Source organism: Nycticebus coucang, chromosome 10 (assembly GCF_027406575.1).
Source record: "Nycticebus coucang isolate mNycCou1 chromosome 10, mNycCou1.pri, whole genome shotgun sequence".
NCBI classification, from domain to species: domain Eukaryota; kingdom Metazoa; phylum Chordata; class Mammalia; order Primates; family Lorisidae; genus Nycticebus; species Nycticebus coucang.
In genome coordinates, this window is record NC_069789.1 from 8,007,552 (window position 1) to 8,023,783 (window position 16,232).

At 36.2% G+C, this 16,232-nt stretch overlaps 1 protein-coding gene across 13 annotated transcripts in view; it reads right to left on the reverse strand.

Moving 5' to 3' along the window:
• Positions 1-16,232, reverse strand: part of CDC42BPA (CDC42 binding protein kinase alpha) — a 302,007-nt gene that overhangs the window by 77,909 nt on the left and 207,866 nt on the right. For all 13 annotated transcript variants that reach the window (XM_053605565.1, XM_053605564.1, XM_053605558.1 and 10 more), the window contains 3 exons: positions 12,776-13,023; positions 7,210-7,315; positions 3,044-3,168 (listed from right to left, as the gene is read on the reverse strand). In XM_053605565.1, the coding sequence (XP_053461540.1) occupies positions 3,044-3,168; positions 7,210-7,315; positions 12,776-13,023 (479 nt within the window). The remainder of the gene's footprint in view (positions 1-3,043; positions 3,169-7,209; positions 7,316-12,775; positions 13,024-16,232) is intronic.

The following is a 16,232-nucleotide window of genomic DNA, read 5'->3' on the forward strand; positions in this document are numbered from 1 at the left end:
ATTATTTCCACTGGTTCCTTTAAACATGCACAAACCTTTCCTAATCCAAAAAACTTCCCTGTCTTCACTGCCCCAACCCAATATCCTATTGTCCCTTCTCCCCGTCATTATCATACTACTTATACCTAAATGCTCTAGTACTTAATCCTTCACTCACTCCTATCCCACGTATTATCTCTGAAGTCTAATTTCTGCCTCACTTATTAAGCTAAACCTATTCTGTTAAAAAAAAAAAAAAACTCAACTATCAAAGGCTACCTTAGATCTGTTTTGTTGTCTTGGCATATCTAATTCTTTCCTCTCAAGTTCTCTCAATTAATATTTATTAAATACTATTACATTGGGTATATTAAGAAGATAGAAGAAGAGAGAACATTTATAGTAATGATGAACCTAGATTCTTGAGTCAGACAGACGTGGTTTCAAATCCTAGCTCTGCTGTTTCCCAGCTATGGACTCTGCACGAGTCGCCTCCTCTAACTCTTGTTTTCTCACCTATAAAATGGAGACGATAATAATACCTGCCTCAAAGGACTGTTTGTTAATAACAAAATGAGAAGATTGAATTTTCAGCCTACTGACTGGAACGTACAATGTTTTAATCAATATAAGCTATTACTATAATTAGGGATGAGGACTGTTCCAAATAATGTGAATGGATTTAAACAAAGAGAAATAAAGGTTTCATTACTGAAACCCTTTCCTGATTATTTAAACACTTTCATTTAACTGTTCGTCTAGCTTTTGTTATACAGCCCTCATAATTAACCTTTCTTTTTTCCTTAAAAAGAATTCAATAACATCAATGACCTTATTTACTAGGAATTTAATTCCCAAATTTATTATATTTCTAATCCTAACTTTTATGCCAGCTTTTCAAAAGCATATGAGAAATTCCATTTCAGTATCACTTCAATCTCACCAACAAACAAAAGAATCTCCATTTTTTTATGGCTGAATAATATTCCATGGTATACATACACCACAGCTTACCAATCCATTCCTGGGTTGAAGGACATTTAGGTTGTTTCCACATTTTAGCAATTGTAAATTGGGCTGCGATAAACAAGCTAGTACAAGTGTCTTTATAACAAAAGGTTTTTTTTTTTCCTGGATAGATGCCCAGTAATGGGATTGCAGGATCAAACGGGAGGTCTAGGTTGACTTCTTTGAGGTTTCTCCATACTTCCTTCCAAAAAGGTTGTATTAATTTGCAGTCCCACCAGCAGTGTAAAAGTGTTCCTTTCTTTCCACATCCATGCCAGCATCAGCAGTTTTGAGATTTTGTGATATAGGCCATTCTCGCTGGGGTTAGATGCTATCTCAGGGTGGTTTTATTTACATTTCTCTAATAATTAGGGATAATGAGCATTTTTTCATATGTTTGCTGGCCATTCGTCTGTCATCTTTAGAGAAGATTCTATTCATCTTTCTTCCCCATTGATGTATGGGACTGTTAGTTTTTTTCTTGTGAATTAATTGAAGTTCTGTATAGATCCTGGTTATTAAGCGTTTGTCTGATTTAAAATATGGAAATATCCTTTCCCATTGGGTAGGTTGTCTATTTGCTTTGGTTGTTGTCTCCTTGGCTGTACAGAAGCTTTTCAGTTTAAATCCCATTTGTTTATTATTGCTGTTGTTGCAATTGCCATGGCAGTCTTCCTCATAAAGTCTTTCCCCAGGCCAATATCTTCCAGTGTTTTTCCTATGCTTTCTTTGAGGATTTTTATTGTTTCATGCCTTAAATTTAAGTCCTTTATCCATCGTGAATCAATTTTTGTGAGTGGAGAAAGGTGTGGGTCCAGTTTCAGTCTTTTATATATGGATATCCAGTTCTCCCAGCACCATTTATTGAATAGGGAGTCCTTCCCCCAGTGGACCTTCTTGTTTGATTTATTGAAGATTAGGTGGCTGTAAGTTGTTGGTTTCATTTCCTGGTTTTCTATTCAATTCCAAATGTCTATGTCTCTATTTCTGTGCCAGTACCATGCTGTCTTGACCACTATGGCCTTGTAATACAGCCTGAAATCTGGTATGGTGATACCCCCCAGCTTTGTTTTTATTACTAAGAACTGCCTTCGCTATGTGGGATTTTTTCTGATTCCATACAAAATGCAGAATCATTTTTTCCAAGACTTGAAAGTAGGATGTTGGTTATTTTAACCAACAAATGTTGGTCCCAAGCATTTTAAATAAGGAACCTGCATACCAAAATTTAAAAAATGGAAATAGCTTTACAAGCTTGGATACTGTATCTCAGAGAGTTAACTTTCAAGTTGGTGAGAACTCTGAGAACAGGGAATATATATTTTACTTTTTGCCTATTAGGTATTTACTAATTTGGTATTTGACAAATTCCATTTCTAAATAAAACATGTGGGTAATAACAGCCTTTAAGCAAAAAGGCTTCCTTTTATTTCTTATATCTTCTTCACATTTTGCTTGAATGTAAAAAATAATAAGGTGAGTATTTTGAGGCATCACATAAAAACTTTCATCTTCACATTTTCCATTAACCCTTTCTATAAAATCTTACAGATATTTTTCTTCTTTTTTCTTAAAATAATCACAAATATAGCAGTTTTGTTCTTAGAAACATCTACAGCTACTGAATGAGTTTCCTCTTTTCTTTAAGGACCAATTATGACTTAACAGGTGATAATAAATTATTTTCTTAGAAACCAATATTGGATTTTTTTTTTTTTTGGCCGGGGCTGGGTTTGAACCTGCCACCTCCAGCATATGGGACCGGCGCCCTACTCACTGAGCCACAGGCGCCACCCCCAATATTGGATTTTAATGATGCTGTATAAAAGCTGGTATAGGACATTTGTTAGAGTTAGGAAACAGAAACATAACAGAAAACACAGAATGCAAATAACATATCAGTAATAAAAATTTGCTTTTCAAAATAAGTTATTTTTCATAGCATACAAATGAAATAAACATGTTAGTGGTCTCTTGGAATTCACACCAAGTTGGGAGTACATCCATAAACACACTTAAATGTTTATCACAAAAATACATTTAAAAGAGCACTCACCACTGAATTATTTCTGTGATCTGGGCTTCCCAATGTGCAACTGATTCTTTCTTGTCTGCTAGATCTTTTACCTCTTCTTCTAACTGCTGGTTGCGTACACTTAAGTTCTCATATAAAGTCGTAAGCTGAAATGGAGTTTTAAAATGCTGTGACTTTTAGGACCAGAAATTCAAGGTGCTCAGATACCTATTGTTAAATCTGATACTCATCATCTTCTTCTCCAAAATGCTTGTCTTTTTATTATCACATACCCTTCTAGTCAATGAATTTGTTAATATCCAGTACTGTGTGAATTCTTGAACATTTTCTATTTGCCTGAAGAAAAGCCTAATGCTACAGGTAACCTCTCATTTTTTGTCTAAAAATGTCTTGATTTTTTTTAAACTTGTAATTTCAAGCATATGGACAATGTAAGTGAACTCCCATGAGCTCATGACTCAGCTTCCTTCATTGTCCTCTTATCCTCTCCTCCTGTATTATTCTGAAACAAATTCTAGAGACCATACATTTTTTTCCATATATATTTGTATATATCTTAAAAAAATAAAACACTTTTAGAAAAGATAATCTCTTTATTACACTTAATTTAACAAATCTCCTGACATCACATAAGTAGTAATTGTTTAAATTTCCAGTTATTTCAACATGTCGAAAAACTTAAATTTGTAACTGAATGATAAAAATAAGTAAACACAGTTTAATGCAGTGTTTTTCGATGTTTTTTATCTGATGGCACACTTGAACCTATAGTTAAACTTCCATGGCACACTTAAATCATGTTGGTTCAAATAAAAGGTTAAAAAAATGAATATACTTACTATGTTTTGAACTTGTTTCAAAAAAATTTAATTAATGGTCTTTAAAACTTTTTTTAAATTAAATCATACCCTGTTTCCCCCAAAATAAGACAGTGTCTTATTTTAAGGTGTGCTCCCAAAGATGCGCTAGGTCTTATTTTCAGGGGACGTCTTATCTTTCTTGTAAGTAGGTCTTATTTTCAGATGATGTCTTATTTTCAGGAAAACAGAGTAGCTTTGTACATTAATGCGATCATGGGGCACCATACACTGGTTTTATAGACCGTTTGACACATTTTCATCACACTGGTTAACATAGCCTTCCTGGCATTTTCTTAGTTGTTAAGACATTTACATTCTACATTTACTAAGTTTCACATATACCCTTGTAAGATGCACTGCAGGTGTAATCCCACCAATCACCCTCCCTCCGCCCCCCTCCTCCTATTCTTAGGTTGTAACTGGGTTATAGCTTTCATGTGAAAGCTATAAATTAGTTTCATAGTAGGGCTGAATACACTGGATACTTTTTCTTCCATTCTTGAGATTCTTTACTAATAAGAGTATGTTCCAGCTCCATCCATGTAAACATGAAAGAGGTAAAGTCTCCATCTTTCTTTAAGGCAGCACAATATTCCATGGTGTACATATACCACAATTTATTAATCCATTTGTGGATTGATGGGCACTTGGGTTTTTTCCATGAATTAGCAATTATGAATTGGGCTGCAATAAACATTCTGGTACAAGTATCTTTGTTATAATGTGATTTTTGGTCTTCTGGGTATATACCTAGTAGAGGAATTATAGGATTGAATGGCAGATCTATTTTCAGATCTCTAAGTATTCTCCAAACATCTTTCCAAAAGGAATGTATTAATTTGCATTCCCACCAGCAGTGTAGAAGTGTTCCCTTTTCTCCACATCCACGCTAACATCTCTGGTCTTGGGATTTTGTGATATGGGCTAATCTTACTGGAGTTAGATGATATCTCAAAGTAGTTTTGATTTGCATTTCTCTGATGATTAAAACTTTTCATGGCACACCTAAGATCCTCTCATGGCACATGAGTATGCCACAGCATACTGGTTGAAAATCACTGGCATACTTGAACCTATAGTTAAACTTACAAGCACACTTAAATTATATTGATCAAAAAAAGGTAAAAAAAAGAAAATACTGTGCTTTGAACTTTTTTTGGAAAATATTTAATTAATTTAAATTAATAATCATAGCTACATTTTATTTTGTTTTTATAAACTGTCTTCATCTACCATTAGTTATTTCTGTTCCTTTCTTCCTTTTTGGTATGTTTGTAGAGATACTGTGCTAGTTTCTATTTCACTACTTGACTTTGAAGGAGGTGAGTTTTTCCTAGAACTACTCATAGAAGGTTTTTAGGGATGAAGGAACTCTGTGATTGTTAATTTTATATGTCAACCTGACTGGGACACAGGATACCCGGACATTTCGTGAAACATCATTCTGAGTATGTCTTTCAGTGTGTCTTTGGGTGAGACTAATATCTGAACTGGTAGACTCAATAAAGTAGATTGTCCTTCTGAAGGCCTGAACAGAACCACAAAAGGATGACTGTACCACTAGTAAAAGGGAACTCCTCCTATTTAATTGCCTTCAAGCTGTAACATAGTTTTTTTTCCTGCCTTAGAATTTGAACTGAAAGAGCAGCTCTTCCTGGGTCTTGAGCCTGCCGGCATACAGACTGGAACTGCTCACAGATTCCTGGTTTTCAGTCACTTTACACAAGTATTGGAAATACACCATTGGTTTTCCTGGGTCTCCAGCTTGCCAACTGCATGTTTTGGGGTCTTGCCAGCCTCCATTATTACCTAAGTCAATTCCTTAAATCAATAAATCAAACTCTCCTTATCCCTCCCCCTCTGCACACACTTACATGTGGGTGCACATGTGCATATACACACACTCTATTTATTGGCTTTGTGTCTCTGGAGAACCCTAACTAAAACAGGCTGAAACCATGTTCTAAGTCAAGGTTCTGCAAACTTTTCCAGTAAAGAAAACAGTGAATAGTAAATATTTTCACCTTTATGAACCACACATGGTATCTATCACACATTTTTTTCTTTATTGAAATAATCATTTAAAAATATAAAGACCATTTTTAGTTTGTGGGTCGTACAAAAACAGTCTGTAGGCTAAATTTGGCTATAGACTATAGTTTGCCATTTTGGGGATATGTGTTTTTAACCTGTACTTCTGAGCATAGATAGGCAATTCTGGCACTAATAACAACATGATGTTTCATTTCTTTTTTTTTTTTTTTTTGAATTTCTTTTCTTTTTTTTTTATTGTTAAATCATAGCTGTGTACGTTAGTGCAATCGCCTGTACGATGTTTCATTTCTTTTCTGCCAAAGGAACAAACTATGTCAAGCATGTCTCTAATTCCCCATTTAACTGTACCTCCAACCTCCTTGTCTTCTCAGAAGGAAATGAGGTCCAGAGAAGCTGTCACTGTTAGCGCACACACTGATTTGTCTATTACATCAAAAGATTTAAGTTTTGTGTCTCAGGTGTGCCATTCATCTCTGAAAATATAGTTTACTAATTATTTTTACAGTTTTATTAAGATAAAACTTATATAACAAAACTCACCCATTGTTAATGTACAACTTAATGAGTTTTAGAAAATTTAAAGTTGTATAATGATTACTACAATCTAGTTTTTACATACCTAATACTCAAAATTTCTCCCATGCCTGTCTGCAATTGATACTGCTCCCCACTCTGAGCTCCATGCACCACTGGCCTTTCTTTGCCTATGGTTTTGCTTTTTCTAGAAATTTCATTTGGTAGCTCTAGTTTTAGTTTTTGGAGAAATCTCCATTCTGTTCTCCATTACTAATGTACATTGTCACCAGCAGTGTTTAAGAATCTCTTTTTTGCCACATCCATGCCAGCATCTGTTATTATTTCTTTTTTTTTTTTTTTTTTTTTTTAAGATAAGGTCTTGCTCTGTTGCCCAGGCTAGAGTACAGTGGTATCATCGTAGCTCACTGTAACCTCACAAATAAATGGGACAAAGAATAAGATGAGATACGCAAAACTCTCTCTACTGAAGACTACTGTCACAGATTAGCACAGCAAAAAACTGTCTATATCATAAAAGCAATCATAGTTTATAGGACTATTAAACCAAAAAGTGTACATCAAATATAAGTTTATAACTTTGTTTCCAATCATAATGTTGAATATCTAGCACAGTAGTTCTCAATCTTCTTAATGCTGCAACGTATTTTCATTGTTAAAAAGGGGTCACGACCCACAAGTTGAAAACCACTGATCTAGCATATACTCAATTCATATAAATAAGTATGAATCACTCACCTTATCAAGTTCACTTGTCAGCTTTTTATTTTCTTCAGTTAATAATACTTTTTCGCGTTCATACTGTTGTTTGAATTCATTTTCAAATTCCTCCCTTTCACTTTGACTAACACAATTCAAAACATAAAAGGAGAAAAAGAGAGGTCAACTGAAAACTTGAAATAAATTATTTTTAGAATAGTTATATAGCACATAAATATCAGATTGACCTCTAGAAACATTACGCACATAGAATGCAAAATGATTATATGCAATGACTGGCCTGATGAAAATACTTTCCAATTATTTACAATACAATAATGATGATTTGTTCATTTATTCATTTAAAAACTGTTTATGGAGTGCCTATGAGGTGCCAAGGAATTACTGCAGCCCCTGATAACAGGTCCTGCTCTCATGGAGCCCACATTCCAATGGAGGACTGGCAATGAAAAGTGAGTAAATGAACTAATATTTCAGATAATAAGTTCTATAAAAAGAATAAAATAATGTTCTTAACAGATCTGTGAGCGGGTAGTTAAATGTACATTCCTTAAGAATGTCTTAAGGTTAATGAACGAACTACCAAAATGAAAATATTTGCCACCTGCTTCGTATTTATTATGTTCTATTAGTCTGATACCAAATTAGACACTTCTCTTTGTGTATTTGCACCACAATATTCTTACAAAATACAAAGTCATGGGCCTTTATTTATGATTGGGCCAGAGTTACTTCCTAGTGACACTAATTTGATTAAGAACAGTATTTCAAACATTTTCATTCATAATTGGAAAGTAATTTATATCTGAGTTTAGAAATTTTTAAAAATGTACTTTGAAATAATTCCAACAATATAGAAAAAATAAAAGTACAGAGAACTCCTATATATTTATTCTTCCCTCAGATTCTCCAAATGTCAACTGAATCTGCTCCATTACTGTGTGTGCATCCTCATTTCATTAGTCTTCTTCTGAACCACTGAGAGGCAGGTGCAGGTATCATGCCTTATTACCTCTACATACTCCAGTATGTATCTCCCAAAGTCAAGGCCACTCTCTGCCATAACCATTAAGCAACCTTCTAAATCAGAAAAATCAACATTGCTAGAACACTACCATCTAAACTCACAAATCCAATTCAAGTTTTGCCAACTATCTCAACAATATCTCCTTTTTCTTAGTGAGTCCAGGATCCAATTGTGAGATGTGCTACATTTAGTAGTTATGTCTCTTCAGTTTCCTTTGGTCTAGAATAGTTCTTTGGTCTTCCCTATCAGTGACAACAGTTTTGAAGAGTATGGATCTTTGATGCTCAACCTGGGTCCATGTGATGTCTCACTAGTCTCAAAGAGTTCTGAGGAATGTGAGCGCCTTTAAATTGTGAGGCCTAGATATGCACTGAAATGGGACTGTAGTTGCATCTCACTCCCGGCTTGACCTAAGTAATCTGCTTCATGAACCCAGATTGTCACCAATAGCTATGAATCAACCTAACAATGCCATACAATGGACACCCAGGGGTTGAAATTCTCAGGTTGAGATAGCTGTAGAAACTCTGCTTGTCTATTAAGGGATGAAAATAAGCCACACCCACCACGCAGATCCCAGGCGCTGTCAGCAGAGTACTACTGGGGCCTGTGTAAGCATACAATTGGTTGTCTCAGAGCTCACTTGCACCAAAAGCTAATGCTTGAGAGCACAGTTAACTACGTCCACACTACAGGGTGGCCGGAGGCAGGGAAGTCCCCAACTCTATATCCCCTTCTGGGCTACCCAGCTGTAAACTCGCAATATGGCATCTTGAACCTATGACTCCAGAAGTTGGGCTACTTCCAGGCAAACAGCATTATGGACAAGACATTGGGTGGAATCCTGTCCACTCCCATCTCAGGTTCATTGTACCTTGTAGCAGGGTGGTGGGAATTGTCCTAGGGGTGTGCAAGAGAGCCCTGGCACCCCTATCGCTCCTGGCTAGGTGGGGAATCTATCAGCCCAAATTCAGCCCAAGGGATGGGATGTTGCTAAGCTTTAAACTCCCTATATGGTACCTATGTGCTGTGACCAAAGAGAGTAAGGTACTATTCAGACAGATTACACTAGCAGGAAGTGCAGTTTGTTCGAAGCTTGGTCCTATAAAGCTGGCTGCAGGATGGTGGGCATGGTCCCAGATGCATGCTGGAAAGCCTAGCTTCTTTGCCACTCTCCAGGCAAGCGGGGGCTATAGCTGAATTTAGCTCAAACCCAGCCTGAGGGTGGAACACAAAGCCCAGTGTCAAACCTTCAAAATGCTGCCCTGGTTCCTTGACCAGCAAAGGCTGGAACTCCACTCAGGCAATTAGCGTACATGAGAAACTGTAGATAATGCTGTCTGCCCACATCTCAGTCTCAAAAGCAGCCAACAGCAGGGCAGTGGACACCTTCCCAAGGGTACGTAGGAGTGTCTGGGCTCCTCTGTCCCTCGTCAGTGGCTGCAGAGGTGCCTGTGGTTCCCCATGGTATCTAGGCTCTCAGAGTAGCACTTGGCTTAAGCCTCTCTCAGCTTGGATGCCTGTGGGGTTCTGTGTAGGCATATCTAGGCCTCACAATTTAAAGGCGCTCACATTCCTCAGAACTCTTTGAGACTAGTGAGACATCAAATGGACCCAGGTTGAGCATCAAAGATCCATACTCTTCAAAAATAAAAGTACAGAGAACTCCTATATATTTATTCTTCCCTCTGGAACAATGCCTCTGTGCAATCTCTAAGCAGCTCCCTGCATCGTGCGTGAGATCCAGTAGACGGGTTCTCTATCCACAGACTGTAAGAGCTCAACTTGCAGAATGGAGCCCTGGAGGCTTTTTCCTTACTGTTTCGCTGAGTCCAGGAGCCTCTCCTGACTGTTAACCAGCACCTGGCTAGGCAAGCTGCCCTGAGCCCTCTGTGTTCCTGCCGCTTTCCTGGTGAATCCTAGCATTCTCTCCTGGACGATCTGCTTGAAATGTGATAATCTGCTTACTACTCTGGCACCTTCCTATGGAGGACACATATACTATCTGGCTTAGATGGCTATTTGGGTCCCATCCCCATTTGCTAAATTAACAGATTTGCATGCTTAACAACATCTACTTCATTTTTCATTTGAAAATCTAAAGAAAACATTGGTGATTTTTAGACTTCCTATATTTCTCTTATTTGATTATATTCATACTAAAAAGTGAAGGAAAAGGAGGTTAGAGAAAGAGAAGGATATACTGGCCACAATGTATCTTATTACTTTCAGCCCTTCCCCATTTCCTACATCTATATTCATATATACATGGAAATTTTAATTTATAAGGCTTATTAAAAATGATAGTTTTGAGCCAGGCATGGTGGCTCATGCCTGTAATTCCGGCACTTCAACAGGCTGAGGCAGGAAGATTATTTGAGATCAGGAGTTTGAGACCAGTCTGGGCAACATAGTGAGACCCTATCACTAACAAAAATAAAATTAACCAGGTGTGTTTGTGCCTGCCTGTAGTCCCAGCTACTTGGGAGGCTGAGGTGAGAGAATCACTTAAGTGATTGTTATCTTTCCTGACAGAGAAGCAACTTGAACAACAAAACATGAAAAATTACAAAGAAAACTTTCAGAAATAATATGTACACAAAGAACTTGAGGAAAAATTTTCATATAAAACCATTCTTCCTTTTTCCTATTAGTACTAAATAAGCTCAAGTCTTTCCTATATTAAATAAAAAAAGAAAAATAGCAGACTCTGTGCCCATAGCAGAGTGGTTATGGTGCCGGCCACATACACCAAAGCTAGTGGGTTTGAACCCAGCCTGGGCCAGCTAAACAACAATGACAATTGCAAAAAAAAAAGCCAGGCATTGTGGTGGGTGCCTGCAGTCCCAGTTACTTGGGAGGCTAAGGCAAAAGAATCGCTTAAGCCCAAGAGTTTGAGGTTGCTGTGAGCTGTGACGCCATAGTACTCTACAGAAGGCGACCCAGTGAGACTCTGTTTAAAAAAAAAAACACCGAACTCTTCCTATACCCTATGTCACACTTTACTGCCCACTCGCCTGTCTTCTCATTTACTGTAGGCATCTTAAAACAATTTCTGCATCTACTTTTACCACCTAATTGCTTACACCCAAATCTGCCTTCTGCCTCTACTACCTCAAAACAAACAAACAAACAAACAAAACTTACTCAAATGCCATGGTTAGTCCTTATCTTACTGGATTCAGACTTATTTGATATGTTTTCCTCACTTGTGGTTTCCAGGACTCTAAACATTCCTTATTTTCTTCCTATCATTCTTGTTCCTTCTCTATCCACTTTGCTTGTTCCTCCTCATTTTTCAACTTCTAAAAATTGGAGTACCCCAGAGGTTAGTTCAAAGAAATCCTTTTTGCCTACCCTCATTCACTGATTTCATATAGTCTTACAAGGCCTTACATGATTTGGCCCCTATCCCTCTCCAACGTGCCTCTACTAGTCTCTTTTTACTCTAATCTGCCGCGCTGGCATCCTCACTATTTTATGAACAGACTTGCTCTTCTCTGTGTTCTTCTTATATTTAAATACCTCCCTGACTTTCTTCAGTCTTTACTGAGAAATCAATCACGTTCTCAGTATAATGCTCCCTTGCAATTCTCTATTTATACAATTTAATCCATCCTTTAATGCTACATAGGCCCATTCCTTGCTTTATTTTTCACTATCTAATGTATTCTGTATTTCACTTACTTTATTATTTTTCGCCAAAGGAAAGGTCTGTAAGAACGGGGACTTTTTTGTCTGCTTGTTCATTGCTACATTCCCAGTGCCTGTAACAGTGCTTTGTACATAATCAGTTTTAAAAAATAATTACTGAATGCAGCAAATTGAATAAACTTAGGCTTCCAATATATGTCAAGAAAGACAATAACAAATATTCAGCTGCCTAAAATCTAGACACCTTAGTATCACTGGTCATTTCTCCTGCTCCCTCATTTCTCACAACTGGTCATTACGCCTTCATCTTCAACAAAACAACCTGAGATCCAAAACCTCTTCTCTCACAGCTGGATTCCTACCTCCTTTCAATCCATTCTCCACAAAGTAGTGAGTGATCATTCAAAAATATAATCATGTTACTTTCTTTCAATGCCCTTAGGAAAAAGTGTAAATCCTTATGTTCTTTCATGATCTTGCTTCTATTTTCCTTTCCAGCCTCATTACTCACCACTGCATCTATCTATGCTTTCACCATTGTAAACAGCTTTTATTTTCTGGATGTGCTTGGCTCCCCTTTCCCTTCAGTTCTTAGCACATTCTTCTATTTCTGCCTAGATACTCTTCTCCAACTACTTCTTTCTTAATTTCTTAGGTCTCAGCTTAAAAGTAATTTTGTGCAGAAAGTCTGTATGTACCAAAGTTACCCTTAATGCACCTCTTAGTGTGCTCCTAAACTAATTCCACTTGCTTTTCTATCATGCTATGCTGTAATTTTCTACTGACCAATCTTTGGTCTCCTTAAGGACTGGGATATATTTATTGTCTATGTATCTCCAGTACTTGATACATACCAGGTACTCAATACATACTTATTGTGTAAGTAAATAATTTGATTCTTACCTTTCTCTCCTAGTTTTTTCCAATTTGTCTTTTAAAACCATAATTTCTTTGTTGAGAGCAAGTTGTTGGCCTTCTGAATCATGTAGTTCTTTCTTCAGATTTTTTATTTCATTTGCATGTATTCCTTCCCTTTTAGATAATTCTTCTTCATAAAAGATACTTTTCTTTTCCAAATCAGTCTTTAGTTTGGTTATCTCTTGCTGATGTTCTATGCTGTATACTCCTGGTGAGTAACTAATTTGTTTTTGCTACAGAAGTAATAATGAAAGATTAGTTGATCTACAAGAATAACAAAATATCAAATAAGGACTTCCTTCTAAAATATAAGAAGCTGTTCATATAAATGCATACCTTTTTTAAATATTATCACACGAAAATACAACTCTGTGTATGAGGCTGTTAATCTTGGGTTTGTTTGTTTTTTTTTTTGAGACAGAGTCTTGCTCTCTTACCCTGGCTGGGGTACTGCAGCATCATCACAGTTCACAGCAAATTCAAACTTGTGGGCTCAAGAGATCCTCCTGCCTCAGCCTCCTAATAGCTGGACTACAGGCACACGCCACAATGCCTACCTAATTTTTTCTATTTTTAGTAGTGATGATGTCTCAGGCTTGGTCTTGAACTCCTGACTCCACTAATCCTCCAGCATTGGCCTCTGAGAATGCTAGGATTACAGGCTTGAGCCACTGTGCCCAGCCTACTGTTAACTTTTTGTCAGCCACATATGGTACACATATTTCCTGTTTACATTCCTACATGGCTTTTGTTGTTATTTTTAATCTTCTTCACAAACAGATTATATCTAAAATTTATCTGAATTTTCTGCTGGTCCTTCAATGATTTCTTGATTTATATTTAAATTTCTGGTATATGGAGTAAGGGGAAATCTAACTGCATTCTATATTTGATAGGGAACAGATAAAAAGTTTCAAGCACATTTGGGTCTTTAAAAAATTAAAACGGAGAGGAGATGGTAGAACTAGAATGTACGAAAAGGGGGCTTTTACAGGGTCCCGCGAGAAATGGCAAAGGTCTAAACTAACATTTTCTTTATACCCCCTTAAAAATAGGGTAGGGCTCTTCACTTTTAGGTAAGATATTGAGGAGGAGAAGAAATTTGGTTAAAATCTACCTTGTTAGAAACTAGGCTAAATTTTTCACTCAGATACAAGAAAAAAAAAAAAAGTGTAAAGTCCAAAGGTTCTAGGTAGTGTCTAAAAGTAAACAGAAGCATACCAGCTTATGACTAAAGAATTTCTGAGCTTCATAACTTTCCAAAGGTCATTAATTTGTTATAGTCTGTTTTCCCAAGTGATCAGCGATAAACTTTTAGTCTAAAAGCACCTAATAACTTATGTTTAGTGATAACAAGGAATCAAGATCTTGAGATCACTATGTTCTCTTTTGAAGCCAGTTGTAAGGACAAAAAAAATCGGTAAGGGGCTTGGCGCCTGTAGCTCAGTGTCTAGTGCGTCAGCCACACCAGAGCTGGTGGGTTCGAACCCAGCCCCGACCTGCCAAACAATGACAACTACAACAGTAAAACAGCCTGGCATTGTGGCAAGGGCCTGTAGTCCCAGCTACCTGGGATGCTGAGGCAAAAGAATTGCTTAAGCCCAAGAGTTGGAGATTGCTGTGAGCTGTGAAGCCACAGAACTCTACCCAGGGTGACATAGTGAGACTTTGTCTTAAAAAAAAAAAAAAAAAAAAAAATTGGTAAGAGTAGTTGATTCAAAATTGAAAGAAAAATAAGTTGTCTTTTTCACATTTGAAGTACATAATTTTAAAAGAAAAAGAGAAAAAAAAAAGAAAAACAGAATCAATTGTTGGTAAGAGAAATAGCCCGGGGTATTCATTGCAATATTTAACCATTTATTGAAAAAAACAAAAACAAAAACACCTTTTCATGTGCCACATTCACATTGTCCAATGATTTAATGAGGTACCCTGACATGCACAACTCTGCTTGACTTGGGAAGAGCCAGAGCAAGTCAGGTGCTTGCTCTTAAGCATCTCTACAGAAAAATGATGCCTACACTGACATCTGCAGCACCAACCACTGACTGACTTATGCTACTTTCTCAGTTTTCTAACCACCTAAAAAACACTGTTAGCTCAATGTTCTGTTTAACTTGACTGCTGGAATGACAGCAACGTGAACAAGAAGTATCAAAGAAGAATTCTCTGCAATCAAAACCTAACAAATATACTACCAATGAAAGTTATAGATGATATCACTTATTAAAAGCAGTATAATAAGCCAAACAAACACTTAAAAACAAACCATTTGTAAAAAAGAACAACCTACAACAAAACCATAGGTTTTATTACAGGCATTAAAGGTAATTTAATATCAGCAAACTTATTAATAAATTATGTGACAAAATACATTATTTTAATAGACTAAATTTTTTTTTTTTTTTTTGTAGAGACAGTGTCTCACTTTATGGCCCTCTGTAGAGTGCCATCGCCTCTCACAGCTCACAGCAACCTCCAACTCCTGGGCTTAAGTGATTCTCTTGCCTCAGCCTCCCGAGCAGCTGGGACTAAATAGACTAAATTTTAAAATCCAAATTGCAATTTCAGTAGGTACCCCTGTCCAAAAGTATTTGATAAAAATCTAAGGATAATTCCAAATACTATCCCAAATCCCCATTAAACCACAAAAAGGTTATACTAATTCTTTTAATTTAAAAAGTGTCCATTTCAAGCTATCAAAAATAATATTTAATGGTGAAAACATCAGATATACACCGAATAAACTGAGACACAACAACAGCAAAAGGGTGCCTTCCATTACCAGTCTTCAGTAATATTAATTACAAATATTCTGTCCAATCAATATGTGAAAGACTTAAAAGAAATTCATATTATAAAAAAGTGATAAAATAATTATAATTCCTAATTAATTTTTCACCCAGGAAACACACACAAATCTACAAAAAAGTATTAGAACTGACAGAGTAAAACAAGAGCATATAAGATAAAAACAAATCAATAATACTTCTAGATATTAAAATAAACAATAAGAAAACATAATAAAAATTTTCTTTGTTAATAGCAAAAAGAGTCAAACAAAAATACCACATACTAATACACACCCATACAGTAGGAATAACAATATTGAGAAATTTTTCTGATTTATAAATAAGAAACAATAAGCCAATAAAAAAGCCAAGTATTAAAAGGGAACATTAAGTATAAATGTATTCAATATTTTTCAAAGTATCCTCCATGTAATTTTAATAAAAAGTTATTTTTAAATTTGAAGAGAAGTGTTAGAAGGAGGGGATGGTGACAAATATTTATAGTCTGGGGGTAAAAATAAACTGGTAAAAATGCCAAAGAAAAGAGGGTTGTAGGGGAATATGTTTTTCAGATATTCAACCATACTATAAATCTTAAATAAAGTATCACCCATTCAATCTCTCCCCAATGTAATTTAATTCAATATATG